Here is a 17,820-nt window from a genome sequence, read left to right as displayed (position 1 = left end):
GTTCTACTATGACAACACCTAGATTAAAATTCACAAAACGGTAAAGGCTATGAATTCCAAGTATGAATTTAACAGTTGAAAGGAGGTCCCACAGTATCCTTTACTTGCCAGTTCAGAATAAGTAAAAACCTACTTTATGGCAGATACTTGTTTAATGAATGGTATGTTTTCCCTATTATTAGATGATAGGGAAGAAAATCTCTTCGTCATCCATTGGCTAAGTAAATACTAGGTAAGTATTGCTACATTAAGATTTCTTTAAAATCATTTTTAAACTAAAGCCTAAATATCAAAAAATTTTATATGCAAATCAAACTCGAGGTATCTACCTTCAATCTAAAATAATTCTAGCAAAATAGCAATGATCTTCAACAGTTTATTTAACATTTACTTGGTGCCTAACTCTAAGCCAAATATTAAAATAATTTAAAAATAAATACATTCTGTGTCTAAGAGTCAATTAAAGACGGTTATTTTTTTTAAAGACACAGTGACACAATTTATATAACTTTGCCATTTTCTGTTCCTTCTCTATTACACCCCTCTGAGAGTAACCAGTTTTTTTTTTCCTTATGACCTTTCTATTCTCCCAATTTACCCACTCAATGGATCACTTCTGCCAAGTGTCATTAATGACTCTGTAATTTTGTTATAAGCTATGCCATACTACACAGAGGATCACAGATATATAAGCTGTCCATTGGTTCTAGTGTAACTCCTCTAGCTAATATAAATAGTTCATGATCACAGAATATTAAAATAAAGTCAGATGGAACTTAACTAGAATAGAATCCAGCTTAATGGCAAAGGCTGGTGGTTCCTTTTTTTGTAACCACACAAACCATTTGTTTTTGACCAGACTGATCCTTAGAAAAAATGTAGCTAAGGAATTAAACACCTAGGATTAAACATTCTTGTTCAATTAAGGGACACAGGATACACACGTATACTGGAGAGAGGAAAGTGGCCTTTTATTTTTTTAAAAGGAAGTATGAGGCTGCTAATTAATAAATGCCTAATAAGGTTTTGACTCCTATATTATGAACAATCCGTATAAAAAAGTGATGCTAGTGAATCACTATCAGTTTATCTTCACTTTCCTGTTTAATCTTCCCTCTTTACCAATAGCCATTTTGTCATCTTAATAATTTGACCTTGTCAATCTTAAAGCCAAATCATAGTAATTTTTCAGTTCTAGTTCAACAATAAAGTTTAGAATGTCTATAAGAAAAGTACAATAATACCTTCTACAGGTGAAGGATCTGGTCCTGCTTTTTCAAAGTTTATTACCACCCCACTTTGCACTTTCTGCACCAAAGACTCCAGACACTGATTAAGCATTCTTGGAGAACATACAGAGTACGAGCGACCTGAGATAAAAAGAATAAAGTTAGTTGCAGAAATTTCTACCTTTAGCAAGCCAGAACCCAAGCCAGTTGGGTTTCTGACACTATTAACAAAAGTTCAATGGCAAAGTTTGACTTTATTTCATTATCTTATGGAAAAATGAAAAAAAAAAAAAAAGTCATTTTCAATCAACTAAAAATTCCATCTTATGACAATATGTACAATTTTTCTTCTAAATGTAGATACACAGAAAACAGAAATTTGATCTGAAAAAACAATAATGAAAAAAATCACATTATACATATACTTATATATGTATATTATCTAAAATATAAATTAAAATACATACATAAAATTATCTTCAACTATTACCCAGTATAGTTTATCTTTAATACATATACCTAACATCTAATAACTAACCTTCAAGATCTTACTCCTAATAAATGAAAGTATCATCACTATGAGTAATGCTAAGCACATACTAATACTAATGCTAAGCAGATACTCAATTATTTAACTGGAAATTAATTAATTAATTGGAAATTACTGCATATTTGACATATTGCACTTTAAGATAGATGGTAGCATGTGCTTTTCCTGAATTTCCTTTGTCTTATGTATTTGGGAATTAAACCTATCTTAAATGAATTTTCCTTTTGTATATTTTAACCTATAGAATTTTTGGTACACAGCAGTAAAATGTTAGTGGTTAAAAAAACACAAGATCTCTTAAACAGGGATTTTCCATAAATGTATCTAGACCTGTGCTGTCCCATACTGTAATCACTGACCACATATGGATACTGAGATAGCCAGTCCATCTAATGGCTAGTCCAAATTGATATGTATAATAACTATAAAATATATAACTTATTTTGTAACATTAATACAAAAAATATAAACTATTTCAATAATTTTTAAATGTCAGTTTCATGTTGAAATACTTTGTACTTACTGACTTAAAAGATACTGAGGTTAGTTTCACCTTTTTAATGTGACTACTATGATAATTATCATTATGTATGTAACTTGTGTCATATTTCTATCACATGTGCTGATCCAAACCAATGCTGAGAACTAAAACAGTCTAATCAAACATCTTAACAATGTTATTTGCAATAAGCTCAATATGGAAAAGTCCAAATTGTTTTTTCTGATTTTACCAATTATTTCCAAACACAGATATGTATCATTATATTTGACATATCAAATTATTCATATCAGTTTATACCTGACATGTGATTTGTTAAAGGCTATTCAGAATAGAAAACATTAGGCAGTAGTGTGATTCAAATCGACCATCAGCTATACTTAGAAAAACAAGTATACATATACATATACCTACCTACCTACCTACCTGTATATAACAACAGTAGTCATAATCATAAAAATACCTACCAATTATTGAATGTCTACATGCCTGGCACTATTACAAGCACTTTATTATATTAATTTATTTAATCCTAGCAACAACTGTATGGCTTACTTTCTCCAGGTTATAAATAAGAAAACTAAAACATGGAGAGGTTAATTTATCCAAGTTAATACGCCCAAGATTCAAACCTTTACAGGACATTAGAAAACTTTAATCTGGGTATACTTTGTTCCCTGGAAATTATGATGTTAATTTGAAATCAGTATTTAAAACAGAATGCCTATATGGAATCATACTTATTTGAAAGAACTGATAAATTAAAATATTTTTTCTGAGTCACAATACATATAAAGATTGTTCATCTTGATACACAAAGTATCTAGAAGATTATATAAAGGTTGAATTATCTTATTTCTTGAAATTAAAGCATATTCCCAAGAAGTCATTAAAAACCAAAAAATTTTAAAGTATAAAATTGTAGCAATTCTCTCTGCTCCTCTATCCTTGTGTCATCATCAATGATTAGGAAATCAATCATTAGGAAAATAGGAGTATAGGAGTTATAATCTTAGTAAAAAAATGAATTACAAAGATGCTTTATAAAAACTAAAAAAAAAGTTAATAAACTTGAGTCACTTAAATAATACATATCCATTCTTTTGAAGGTAAAGAGGAAATAGCAAATTTTGCCATCTTTACAAAGTAAACCTATACCCTATGTAATATTTCTTCTATTCTCTCAATCAAAACTCATCACTTACAATGTACAACTCCCTGTACTGAAGCACAGTTTCTACAATCATGGCTTACAAGCACACACTTTCAAGTCAAGGAGCTGGCTTACTTACTATTATGCAGAGTCCACAAAAAAATCAAACTAAATACAGTAAATCTAAAGGCAGAAGTGGAAAAAAAAAAATTTCCCACAGAAGTCTACTACACCAGCATTTTAGTAAAATGGAGAAGCAGCAAAAAGAATATTTGTAATAAACTGGGAAGCAATCCTTATAGAGGCTAAGAAAGTTAAATTTATTTACTCTAGATGTCTTACAATTCTCATAAAGTGCTTTTTATCTTCAGGACTTCCACCATCATATCAATTGGGCATTTTTTGCTTTGATATCCCTGCACCTCCTTCAAACCTGCTTCTCCCCAGTGTCCCCATCTCAGTCCATGTCACAGCCATTCATCTCCAGTATTCAGGCCAAGTGAGTCATCTAAGAATCATTCTTGATTCATTCTGCTCTCATTGCCCTCATCCTTAAGTTCTCCCTTACATCAGACCACCTCTCACCATCCCCCCAAATCCAACACTTTAAACCAAAGTGCTATCATCGCTTACTAGCCTTTCTGCCTCTATTCTTGCTACTTTACAGTATAGTCTATCCAGCATCTGAAGTGATCGTTCAGAAAAAGAAACAGATGTCACCCCCTAGAAAAAGCCCTCCAATGGTTCCTCATTGCACTTGGAAAATAAAAAATATTTATTATAGCCTAAAAGGCTATTCAATATTCAACCTTCCCCTACTGCTCTAAACCTATTACCTTCTATTCCTCCCTTATGTAAGCCCCAGCCATATTAGCCTTCCTGTTGCTCACAAAAATATATACTGTGTTCCTTCCCTTACTATTTTCTTTGTATAGATCTTCCTATAGTTTACTCCATTATTCAAATCTCTGCTTATATGTTAAGAAGACTTATTGTGGTGATCATGTCACAATATGCACAAATACCAAATCATTATGATATACACCTGCAACTAATATGTTTTAGGTCAGTTCCACCACAATAAAGACTCAGTAAACACAATGTAACAATTATTTTAGAGGAATTAATATTTTTAAGACACAACTAAAAATGATTAAGCCCTATTAAAACAAGAGGCCTTAACTTCAGTATTAGAGGTATAGAATTTATAAAAGAATAAATGTTTTATTTCTTTAAACAAATATGATAATCTCCAAGGATAAGGAGCACATTGATTCGAACCAGTATAGTTCAAACTTTTAGGTTCATGGCTTTAAAAAAAGTCACCTCCTCAAACACCTTCCAAGAATATTCATTCTCTGCTTCAAGTTACTCTCTATATCCTTAACCTGCTTCTTCCTTAGAGTAAGTAGCACTCTCTAAAATACTACTACTTATTCATTTTATGATTTTATCTGTCACATAGTCCAAAAAGTGATCTTTGTTTATTGTTCCTGCTGTTATTTCCAGCATTAGAAATAGTTACATAGAATGGACACTAATTACCTAATTAAAAAAAATGCTTATAATGACAATTTTACAATATTTTTAGAGTATTACCTAGAAAATATAACAACTTATTAATGATTGTGACAACATAGGCACATTTCTTTCCAACTTTTCCTTAGTGACATAAATTACTCTATAATGGGAAAAATAAATGTACACACACATTAAGTTAAAAAATGCACATGAATTGTTAGTAGAAATTACTTATTTGGAAAGTGCAATGCCAGTGGGTATTAGCTTTCCTGTTTTTTTCTATTTTTCTAGTGTTTTATCCTCAAAACTTTCTTTAGGAAATAGTCTTAAAATAATAAAAAAAAAGAAAATATTATTCAGATCTATGAAAAGGTGAGTGGCATTTGAACAGCTTCTTAATATTCTTACACCAAGAGCAAGAGAGTCAAATAAACCACTACATCAAGGAGAGATTCAGGATGTGTATTCGGGGGAGCTTCCTAATTTCTTGACTAAAGTTTCTGTGTGATTGAAAGATACTACCAAGGGTCACTTCAGAATCTTCTCCTCTGGAGATGTTCCTTTCCAAGAATAAACAAAATAGCTTTAGTACATTCCTGCCCAAAGACAAGGATATTAACCACTACATGATGTCTCAGGTTCACTGCAGACCCTCTCTGATTATACCACTCACTTCATTTCCCACTCGGAATATTCTTGATCCTAGAAGCAAAAGTTATAGCACATATAGTCCCATAACTTTATCATAATTCTAGTTCAAACTAAGCATATATAATAAAAAAATTTCCAAGGCAAGAGTGTAAATAAATTACAACTTTAAGGCCTTCCATCTATTAATAAAAACCCTAGAGCTTTAAAAAAAAAAAAAAAAAATCAGGATTTTAGCAAGTGGGTCCGTCCAAGTCTGAAAACTAAAATTTTCTGAATACAAATGTGAATCTACCCACAGAAACAATGACGACTGTCACTGAAAAATATCATTCATGCACAAGGAAACAAGGCATTGTTAACAGTGGATTTTCAAATTTAGATAGATAGCTTTTCCCTTTAAAAATATATGTATATACCTCTTAAGTAAACTGTGAAGGAATTACAAGAGTTACCAGAAAGTACTTCTATAAATACAAACATTTAATAATGTGAAGAATAACCTCTTAATTTATTTACTTCATATACCTGTGTAGGGTACCCTTTCTGTCTGAGAATTTTAGAAGAAAGGCACCTAAAATATTAATTGAACCTTAGGATTCTCCTTTAACTTATGAGCCTGTCTATCATGGAATCTCAATAAGGAGCACTGCCTGTGTCTAGAGACTAAGGCCACCGGCCCCTGACACAGGTGAAACAGTGGTATGTCAGATTTGGACATTGAGTGAGTACTAAATTAAATTCATTAGGTGAAAACTAAAATGCTCCATGAAAGCAAGAATACCACTGCCTGTCATATCTACTACTGCAGTCTTAAAGCATAGAACAGTGCTTGGTACACACAGACACTCAATACACTCAATACATAGCCATATTGAATTAAACACATCTGCTGACCAATTCCAGATTACAGAAGTTCTGAGTCTATTCACATATTATTTTTCCAGAGTATCCTTATTGTTCACTTAACATAGTGACTACCTGATCTAGCTGCATTAAGACCTCACTACCTGTTCCTCTAACCTACTACCTAGCTTCCTCTTTGCCTCTAGGGAAAATTGTACTTAACCAAGGAATCAACATTACATGGTTAATGGGATGATTTTCAAAATTCTGTTAATTTTTCAGAGAAAATAGTTTTACTGCATTCATGAACCAATGGTAATCTTTATAGGTAAGACAGAAGTTTAACAACTTCAAATACCAGCACTTTCTATATGGGTAGAAAGAAATACCATTCATTTCAGATCCAATCGTATTAAATCCCATTCAAATCAGATCACAGAAGTTTTAATAGTTGTAATTCCTAACATTAACTCGTTGAACAAAAACAAACATGGAGTTTTTGAAATGTACATTTAAAACATTCAGATAAACTCTGCCTTAAGTCACTGGATTACTGCCAGCAAAGAAACTTACCGCCTGTTACTTCACACATTGGTGTGATCGCAGAGTCATCTAAAGGCACACCTGTCAACTGTTCTGTTTCTACTGACATGGTGCCAGGCAACCGCAACACTAGTGCAAAGAGTCTCTGATCCCAACGAAAAGGTTCCTTGGTCAATTCACTTCCAGGCAAAGGAGAATTAAGAGGTAAATGGAGCTGAAAATAAGGGGGGAAAAAAATAAGATTCCACAGGCTGTTTTTCCCAAAAGGCCACATTAATTACACATATATTAAAACTAAATACATCAGTCTCCTATCACTCAAAAAACAAATGCTTATAAAGAAAGGTACGGCGAAAATAAGCACGTGAGAGGCTGTTACATCAATTTTCTTCAGCTTTTACTCTAAAGACCTCAACTGAAAAACATCTATTATTGTAATGCTTTTTAGGTTTCCATTCAACTAACCACCAGGTGCTAGACTGCTTCCAAATAAATTATTTCATTTAATCATTAAAACAAGCCTCTAATAAATATCTTACTATTCCTATTTTCTAGATTAAAAAATGTCTCAGAAAGAATAAGTGATCTGGCCTCCTAGGATCAAGTCAGTACTTTTTCTAGTATACCACGGCAGCCACAAACGTTTCCAGTTAATAATTTTAATTAGGCTTAATTTTTTGACAAAACATATATTCCCAAAGCATCTGCATAAAAGAAAATTTTGTCACTCTAATTACATATTAATTGTATTAAAAATAATGATTCTTACCACATCTGAGTAAAGGAAGAGGGCTTTTATTTTTCCATGTGTTTTTTAAGAGCTATCTTTCCCCAATCCCAACAGACCTGCTAAATTAGGATCTTGGATTCTTAAGAATCTTAGAAGAGTTTGAAGTGATTCTAATGGGTATCTCTGTACCAAGTAAGTAACAGAGGACCAAGAGAATCCACACACAAATCTTAGCATAACTAAATGGGGATAACCAGAAAGAATGTGTATCAAGAAGTGATGCAACAGCAGATGCAGAGCACTGAAAGGAAAAAAGGGGAAAGGGAAGTAAAGGTTGAACTAAACCTCACCACGCCTTTTATTCTAGCTGCCAGTTTACAGGGACTGCTAGGGACATGGAATCAAGTTAAATACCACCACAAGAGGCAACAAGTCAAATCCAGCAAGTGGGACATCCTATAGGACAGATGATCTGCCTTCTCCAATAAATCAATAGCATGAAAAAGCAAAGACTGGGGAGTGAGGAGGGTGGTGGAACATTACAGAAGAAAAGACAAAGAAATCAAAAGCCAAGATTTTTTGAGAAAATATGGAATATACATTACTGCAATTATTAATATTTTATGTGTGATAATGACATGGTGCCCAAGAAAACAAAAAACTTCATCACATATATAATTCTTAAAAATAAAAATAAAGCCCAGGATTACCATACTTGGGGATTTATTTAGAGTTTTCTCTAAAATACAGAAAATACTTTAAAACATCACTTCCAAATTAATTGCCAAAGTTCAGACTGCTTTGGTCATTCAACAAACATAACTATTGTTTATGGCCTTTCTATTTCTCACCTCAAAGATTTCTGCACTTGACAAATTAGGGATTGAAGTCATTCTACACTGACTTAAGACTCAATTTTTTTTTTACAAGTTACCTTAAACCATTAAAAAAAAATCAAATTCTATTCTCAGAAGAGAATTCCTAGTGAAGCTCTTGCTAAGCTGGCAGCTCTCTGAAAGCTTCATGCCAAGAGAATACGCTGCAAGATCCAAATCAGTCAAGGTTTTGTGACCATGGCCAGGAGTCTTGAGCCTTTCCTCTGGCACTGATCCTACTTAAGGCAGAAGTCAGAGGCAGTAGAACGGAATGTTGAAGAAATCTGGGCCAGGATGTTCTGTGAGAAAGGTTTTCTCTAACCTCTCTCTGTGACACTTGGAAAACAGCTGAGGAACTCCAAGCTCTTGCTAATATTACCACACCTTGCCAGAAGAGAAAGAGGAAAACACTGTTTCCATCATCTCCTTTACTCCAGACCAGTCACCTCTGCATCTGGGAAGCACAACCACCGAGTGTTCGGTCATTTTCTAAGATCACAATAACATCAGGGCACCAGTAGCAATGGAGGAAGGAGGAGGAATAGTTATTCTGGGATATAATCAATACATGGAATTGTCTCAAGAATCCACAGGATAACAGCACTGCAAAGACCTCAGATATAAGCAGTGCATAGGACAATGACAGTTTCTGAACTGTATACACATACACACACAGCTAATCAGATAATTCTCTCTCTTGCTTCTCCACACTCACAGACAGAAAGGTATACACATACACATGCACACACACAAATCAAATAATTTAATGATAAGCATCCACAAGGGAGACAATATAAAACAAAATAACTGGCCTTTGTGGAATGCCAGATCTGGAAAATATTTCAAGCAAAATAAACAAAACAACCAAGAATGGTCACAAGCATATTTCATACACAGTTATATCACTTTTATAAAACTTGTCAAATTTTTATTTAGTTTTCTATCATTTCCCCTTCCCCATATCCCCTCTCACCAACAAAAGAGGGGGAAAAAAAAAAACCTATAGTTGAAATGTGCCAGTAATAATGGAAGGAGCAATGATAGGCAAACAGAGACAGGAAAAACACAAAGAGTCTGAAAGAAAAATATTCTTAAGAAGGTTCAATTATTCCAAATCTAAAGTCTACAACTGAAATTCTAGCAGCATGTTAAAATCAGAAATGGAGGCCTTTCTGAATATATGGACTCTGAGAATCAAGGCAAATTGCACATAAATCAAGAAATAAATATAAAATTAACCATAAGAAAAATGTACAGGGACGCCTGGGTGGCTCAGTTTGTTAAGCGGCTGCCTTTGGCTCAGGTCATGATCCCAGCGTCCTGGGATCGAGTCCCACATCGGGCTCCTTGCTTGGCGGGGAGCCTGCTTCTCCCTCTGCCTCTGCCTGCCACTCTGTCTGCCTGTGCTTGCTCTCGCTTCTCTCTCTATGACAAATAAATAAATAAAATCTTAAAAAAAAAAAAAAAAAAAAGAAAAGAAAAATGTACAAAAATACAAATGGGTAATTCTTAATAGTGAAAAATGGGAGAAAAAAATACCTAAGGAAATCCATATGGCCAGACAATACAAATTAAAAATATGAGGGAGGGCATCTGGGTGGCTCAGTCGTGAAGCATCTGCCTTTGGCTCAGGTCATGATCCCAGGGTCCCAGGATCAAGCCCCGCATCAAACTCCCTGCTCAGCAGGAAGCCTGCTTCTCCCTCTCCCACTCCCCCTGCTTGTGTTCCCTCTCTTGCTGTGTCTCTATCAAATACGTAGATAAAATCTTAAAAAAATATATGAGGGATATATCATTTTGCACCCATCACGTGAGCAAAATTTTAAGGGTTGACAAAAGTGATGAGAAGTGTGCGTGTGTATCTCAATGGAAACTTTCCATCACTCATATATAACCATTTTAAAAAACAATTTGATAAAATCTGATAAGCTGAAGATTAGCATACATCAGGAACCAGCAATGCCATCTCTAATTATACATCTTAAAGAAACTCTCATATATGTTTACAGGAAGCCAGGTAAAATACTGTCTACAGCATTATTTGAAACAGGAACACAGGAAACAACCTAGAAGTCCAATAAGGGAATCAATAAACAAACTGTGGTCTGTTTATAAATCAGAGTTGAAATGAATAAACTCAACCTCTAAGATCCAACACGGATACATCTCAAAACAGTATTTTTTTAATATAACATACATACAATTCATGCATCCATACATAAAAGAACATAAATCATGAGTGTACAGCTTGGTGAACTTTCACAAGATGAATGTCCTCGTGTAATGAGCATTTTTATCAAGAAACAGAAACTTACTAATTTATGCCCCTCCAGTCATTCTCTCTCTCCAACTGACGTTTTCCTTGATTTTGAACTTTATATAAATGGAATTACAGAATATGGTCTCTTTGGCTTATGGCTTCTTCCATTTAATATTATGGGATTAAGATTTATACTGTTGCATATTTAAGTGTAGGTCATTCATTCCCATTGCCACATAGCATGTGAGTATAAAGGAAAGAGAGAGAGAGACAACAAAGGAATAGAGAGAGAACATGTACTAGAGTTTATCTATTTTTTTTGTTGATAAGCATCTGGGTTGTTTCCAGTTTCTAGTATGAATAGTACAACTATGAAATTATAGCATATCTTTTTATGAGAAACCTAGACACGCGCTTCTGTTGATATACACTGAGGAGCAAAAATGCTCAGGTCAAGTGTCTGCTAAAGGCTTCTGCCTGCTTTTTAAAAAACTAAGTTAACATTTTTTATTGATTTGAAAAATTAGTAATATATTCTGGATGAGTGCCTTGTTAGATATACATACTGTAAATATCTTCTCCCATTTTGTGACTTCTTCTACTATTTTAGTGGTATATCTTTTGATAAACTGAATTTCTTATCTTAATACATTTTTTCTTCCGTGGTTAGTACTTTCTGTGCCCTCAAAGGTCATGACAATTCTTCTATATTCTCCTAAAAGTTTTACTATTTTACCACTTACATTTAAATCTGAAATTTAGTTCTGTGAGTAGAAGTAGAGGTAGATTTTTTCTCAAACATACTGACATACTATTAAAAAAACATCCTTTCTCCACTGTTCTAGAATACCACCTTTTTTTCTTATATTGGGGGACAACTATAAGTGTGAATCTATTTGTGAATCAAAACAGTATCAGATGAAAAGAAAGCAAGATGAAAAATGACACAGATAAGCATCTGTGTTCACTGTTAAATTATTACTTAATCTAGTTTTATATATGTATAACATGTACATGTAGTAGAAGTGAGAAAGGTAAACTAAAAAGCTACATACCAAATTCATGATGGGGTGAGGTGGGGAAGAGGGAAGAAAGTTAACACTGAGTAGGGGAACAAAGGAAACTACAGCTTAACGATCTGCAGTATTCTGTTTCATTTACTAAATTTTTAAAAATCTACAACAAAAAAGAACAAAATTTCGCAAATATGCTGAAATTTTGTATCATTTATCCTTATCTATCCAGAATACCTGAATATGTTAATATGAAGATAAGTGTCAAAAGCAGATAAAGTGTTCATTCAAGCAGTCAACTATTATGTTTTATACAAAATCAAAGACAAGAAAAGTTCATACATGCCTCAACTTAAAGTAGATTACATTATAATCACAAACCCAAAGATCCCACATTTTTAAGGACTTCAACAAAGAGTTCTCCTTGATCAGTTATTAAAGTATACTGCAAGAGGGCAAAATACTCCCTGAAAATTATGCATGCTTCTTTCAGTCATCATTTTTTATTCACCTACCAAATATTAACCATCTTTTAGGTTCTGGGTATTTAAAGATGCATAATAAAATGTGGTCCCATCACTCAAAGAGTTCAGAGGAAAGGGATCATCATGTTCCTAAAGGAATTTTTTAAGAGGTGTGTTGGGAGGATAAGCTAACCAGAAAACTACAATACTGGTTAGGAAGATATTTATTAGCTTATTTCTGAACACTTGGCAGGAAAAGAGTTTCATAAAACTTAATTGCACGAAACTTTAGTGTAAGAGTTTTTAAAGTGTCTACACTGAGGATGCTAAAAAAAATTGGTCATTAACAATACTTATAGAATAGTTATTACTATACGGCAAACATTGTTCTAAACCATATATATGGCTCATTTATATATAAAATATATATACATATATTAATTCATTATATATTAAAATCTATATACATTAATTCATTGAATCCACAAAAATAAATAAGATAAGCGCCATACAATTCCTATTTACAAATGACAAAAACGCCTGTTTTTGCACAAAGAATTCTAATAACTTTTGGGAAAGTACACAGTAAATAGTAAGGAGACAGAGTTCAAACTCAGCCGGTCTGGCCCTTGATTCTGTGCTCTTAACCACTTCATTATACTGCCTAACCACTAGTGAAAAAATCAGGTGGTAAGATAACCACATTAAAAAAAATAACTTATTAAATAGAAAAAAGTAAAGTTTAATTATGAAAACTTACTACTTTTAGAAGCAAATTTTAAATCATCCCTTTAAAAATCTAGTGATTTTGTCACTAATTAGTAATATTTTATAAATAATTTAGATTGTTTTATGAAATGTCCTATGCTTTCCCCCCAAGTTACTCCTTTATCCAATGTAAAGATGCAGTAATATATTTTCTCCCTCCTACTGCTCTCTCCCAATTCCTAAGAACATGACTAATAACAATAATAAAAGCAAGCAAGAATAATAGCTAGGATATTGAGCACTTATTATGGGCCAAGCAAAATTCTAGGAGTTTTTCATATATTTAATAACAAACCAGTACAGGTACTATTATTATCCCCATTTTAGAGATAAGTTGTAATGTAAGATTTCATGTCAGAAGATACATATTTGGAGGATATATACTCAAATAATCCCTGCTATATAATCAAGTTTAGACCATGTAAGGGCTGCAAATTTTAAGAATTGGCTTTCATATGCAATTCAAGAATAGAGTAAACTCCCAATAATCATGACATTACTGGTCTTTATTAGAGTCTTCATAAGACTGTATTTGGCAAAACCTCAGTCTAACGGACTTATTAATAAGCAAAGAAAATTATTGTTTATAATAACAAAGTTTTATTTTTACTTGTATACAATTGAAGTTTTCTATATTATTTAATTTTTTTAAAGATTTTATTTATTTTAGAGAGATGAGTGCAAACAGGGTGAGGAGCAGAGGGAGCGAATCTCCAGCAGACTCCAGACTCCACACTGAGCACAAACAAGGTCTGAATCAGGGTTTGATCCCACCACCCTAAGATTCATGACCTAAGCTGAAACCGAGTTGGATGCTCAACAAGCTGAGCCACCCAGGCGCCCCTCTATATTATTTTAAATGATTCATTTCACTGATACCACCATTCCAGATAACTTATGTAATTATCCTGGTAGTTGACAGAAAAGAAAATGTAACTCCCACTTAAATTTAGGAAAACTGTCCTATTTCTCCTTCTTTCCTTTGGAGATCTATCTTACTGACTTTTCACCTTTGAGTCTTTCCTGAACTTCTTATTAAAAAGGAATAAAATTTATTTCTCCACAGATATCAAAAGTAAAGGGCAGATTAGGTAGGTCTGATGACAGTTTATCATTAGGCTTGCTCATCCTTTGTTATAAAAGTGCAATCTCTCCTTCATTCAACCTTTTTGTTTTTGATTACAGTTCAAATCCTAATTATTTGTGACTGTGCTAAGAACGGACTAAGGCTCAACTTAAATTTTAATTATTCTTTGTTATTCATTGAGCACCTACTAAAGCATGGCATTATGTTAAGATTTAATAAGGACTATACCAAGCCAAATAATATGAGATGTTTTAGCTAGCTCACTTTAAGAGAAACTATTATAAAACCTTAGATAACCAGAATTCTTACACATTAACTACTTATTTTTTAGACCCACAGAATATAAAAAATAAAAGCCAGCAAATAGTAAAAAAAAAAAAAAAAAAAAAAAAAGGAAAGAAAGAAATTTATTTTTAAAACATCTTTAATTCAGAAATCAAGCAGATTTCTCCTCGTATACAACCACCTAACTGACTCCTGGATAATGTCCACACCAGAGCCAACCATGAGAGTCAAAACTGACTGATCTGTACCAACACTTAGGAGGTTTCCCTTGCACTTAGATGTTCTGCCAACTGGTTCTATTACAGAAGTAACTCATATAGTAAGTCCTTTAATAATCATACTTCCTACCTTATGTTTTAATGACCCATTTACCTGGCACCTATTTACCTATCCCAAGTTTGAGGGAGGGCAAAGAGAAGGATCTTACTCTTTTCTGTGCCCCAACCCCCATCACAGTATTTGTCAAATGAAATAAATGAGGTCTTCCCCATTCCCACAGCAGAAAAGTACCAGAGTAAGAGGGGTAGAGTGAGAGCTGTAGTCAGAACACAAGCACCTCTCAGTCCTGCCAATAAGACCTGTGCTCTCCCCATCCCAAAACACACACAAATGTGGATGCAAACACACAAACACAGAATCTGTGGTAATGTTTATGGTAGGTCACAAAACCAGGTAGTCTTATCTTCAAGAGCTGGGAGGATTACTCTCTTACTATGTATGTACTTGATCTCTATGCCCCTTTTATGTACCCACATAGGACACAAAAACATGAGCTGCAAAAACCTGACACCTAGAGCAAGGGGTGGAGAAACAGTCATTCCATATGTTGAAGCCCTAACAAGTCCTTGGCCTTATCTATGGTAACTTCAATTTTACTTTGATCTACGTGACATTTTTATTAATGTTTGTCTTCTCAACTAGATCAATGGTGGTAGAGCTCCTATTTGTTTTTACTCACCATTTGAGACTCAGAGCCTAGCACAGTGTCTGATTCACAGAAGAAACTCAATAAATATGGCTGAATGAATAAATGATGTATGGATAAATAAGGTGACTGACTAAGTTGTGAAGGCCACTAAGGAATCTAGTGAACAATGGAAAGCAATCAAACATTTTTAACAGCAGAATAACAAGTGGTGTGCTTTAGAATCATTATTGCCGTGATATGAAAGGCTGAAAGTACTTGATGATATAACATGTGTGAGTACAGGAGTAAGTGATTATCTGGTGGATGAACCAGGGAAGGCTCAAAGAAAAGCAGCATCTGAGTAAGTTAGGAAAATGAAAAGGTGACTAAAAATCTAGAACCTTTTGTAGATTGGGCGATGGCATGTGCAGGGTGAAGATCATCATCAAAAATATAGGAGGCAAGAAATAAAAAAAATACTAGGATGAAAAACAAATTAAAATTCAAAGGTGCTGGACAGTAAAGTAGAAAGGAGAAAGTGAAGATTTTAAGAAGGCCTTTAAGTATGGTAACGTTTTAAGGGCACCTGGGTAGCTCAGTTGCTTAAGCATTGGACTCTTCATTTTGGCTCAGGTCATGATCTCCGAGTCATGAGAGACTGAGCCCCACTCTGGACTCTGCGCTCAGCAGGGAGTCTGACTCTCCTCTTCTTTTCCCTCTGCCCCCTGCTCATGTACTCTGTCACACAAATAAATAAATAAATCTTAAAAAAAAAAAAAAGGAATGGGAAAGGTTTTAATATGGGGGAGATAGAGGAACAACATTCAGAGAAAGGGAATATATGAAGGAAAAAAGCAGAAGTATTCAGGCAGTTAGTAGCCTATTGAGTCAAGTTTAGAGAAAATAAAAAAGAATGACAAGAATTTTTTTCTTCATCTACTAGTCATTCCCTAGTCTTTTCAGTCCACTAAAACAATTCCCACACAAAGTCACCCATGATTTTTTTTTTTGGTCATTGTGATAAATGACAAGTATGGAAAGTGTTCCAGGCCTAAGTCTTAACAGGCCTCACAACTTCATTATCACCCCCTCGGGAGCAAGCTCCCTCGTAAGGAAGATTGAACTTGGCCACTGACTGATCAGACATCATATGGAGACAGAAGCCACAGGAACAAGCAGCAAAGTGCCCAGGCAACAAGTACCAAAGCCCCAGATTATAAAAAAGGCCATCTTCAATGTTCCAGCCCCAGTTAAGCAGCCAGCTGAATGACCTTCAACCCACAGAATCTTGAGAAATAATACACTGGTTTCAAGCCTCTAAGATTTATGATGATGTATTACACAGAAACAGATAATGGTGCCATTAAATCTAGTGGAGATTTTTCATAGTTAGCTTCCCAGCAGTATTCAAACTACCACTCTTTAGACACTTCTCCTTTAGCTTTCACATTGGAATATTCTCATGGTTTTCCCTCCTCTTCTCTGGCTGTTCTGTCTTCTACCCTCAACACTCAAACCAGACTCAACCTTCAATACCATTAAATGCTACAGATCCTCAAGGCTTAGTTTTTTAAGTCTTGGCCAATCCACATTTTAAACCCTCAACCCCTGCCCACAGCTTCATATACTCAGATAAAATTAGATAAAAAAATTAGATAAAACTGGATAAAATTCTATACTCAGATAAAATTAAACATTTTTATATATCCAGCCTAGATCTTTCTTCTGAGCATTCTTCTGCCTACTTGATATTTCCCTTGAATGGCTCAAAGGTACCTTAAACTCAACCTTCAAAACTGAAGTCATGATTTTCCTCCACCCAAAATGATACTCTTTCAACATTTCCTAGCTCAGTGAATGGTATCATAATCTCTCCCAGCATTGCAAAAAGCCATCTCCCTCTTCCTACCTCTTCCTTATTATACTCCAAATGTAATATAATGTATGTCACCAAATTTGGTTGATTTGACCTTACAAATATCTCTTAGGGCGCCTGGGTGGCTCAGTGGGTTAAGCCTCTGCTTTTGGCTAAGGTCATGATCTCAGGGTCCTGGGATTGAGTCCCACATGAGGCTCTCTGCTCATCAGGGAGCCTGCTTCCCTCTCTCTCTCCCTGCCTCTCTGCCTACTTGTGATCTCTCTCTGTCAAATAAACAAATAAAATCTTTAAAAAAAAATATATATATATATATATATCTTAAAATGACTACTTCTCTACCATCACCAAACTCCTCAGCCAATCCATCAGCAGAACTAATGCAACAATGCCTAACTAGTCTTCCGACATCCATTTGTCTCCCTCCTCCACCCAGTATCTCCAAATAAAACCCTTGGATGGCCTCCTATTGCTTTTATTTTAATAACAACATGACTTGGCATTGCTTCGAGTCCCTTATGTGGTTAAGCCAACCTTCCATTTTATACAATGATCCCTTTTCTTTT

At 34.2% G+C, this 17,820-nt stretch overlaps 1 protein-coding gene across 3 annotated transcripts in view; it reads right to left on the bottom strand.

Annotated features, from left to right (window-relative positions):
• The window catches only part of INTS6 (integrator complex subunit 6), an 89,551-nt gene that overhangs the window by 27,409 nt on the left and 44,322 nt on the right, over window positions 1-17,820 (bottom strand). For all 3 annotated transcript variants that reach the window (XM_082700531.1, XM_082700532.1, XM_082700533.1), the window contains 2 exons: window positions 7,020-7,203; window positions 1,245-1,370 (listed from right to left, as the gene is read on the bottom strand). In XM_082700531.1, the coding sequence (XP_082556657.1) occupies window positions 1,245-1,370; window positions 7,020-7,203 (310 nt within the window). The remainder of the gene's footprint in view (window positions 1-1,244; window positions 1,371-7,019; window positions 7,204-17,820) is intronic.

Source organism: Mustela nivalis (genome assembly GCF_964662115.1).
Source record: "Mustela nivalis genome assembly, chromosome: 15".
NCBI lineage: Eukaryota > Metazoa > Chordata > Mammalia > Carnivora > Mustelidae > Mustela > Mustela nivalis.
The sequence above is the reverse complement of the archived record's forward strand: the minus strand, read 5'-3'. Positions and strand labels throughout refer to the sequence as shown.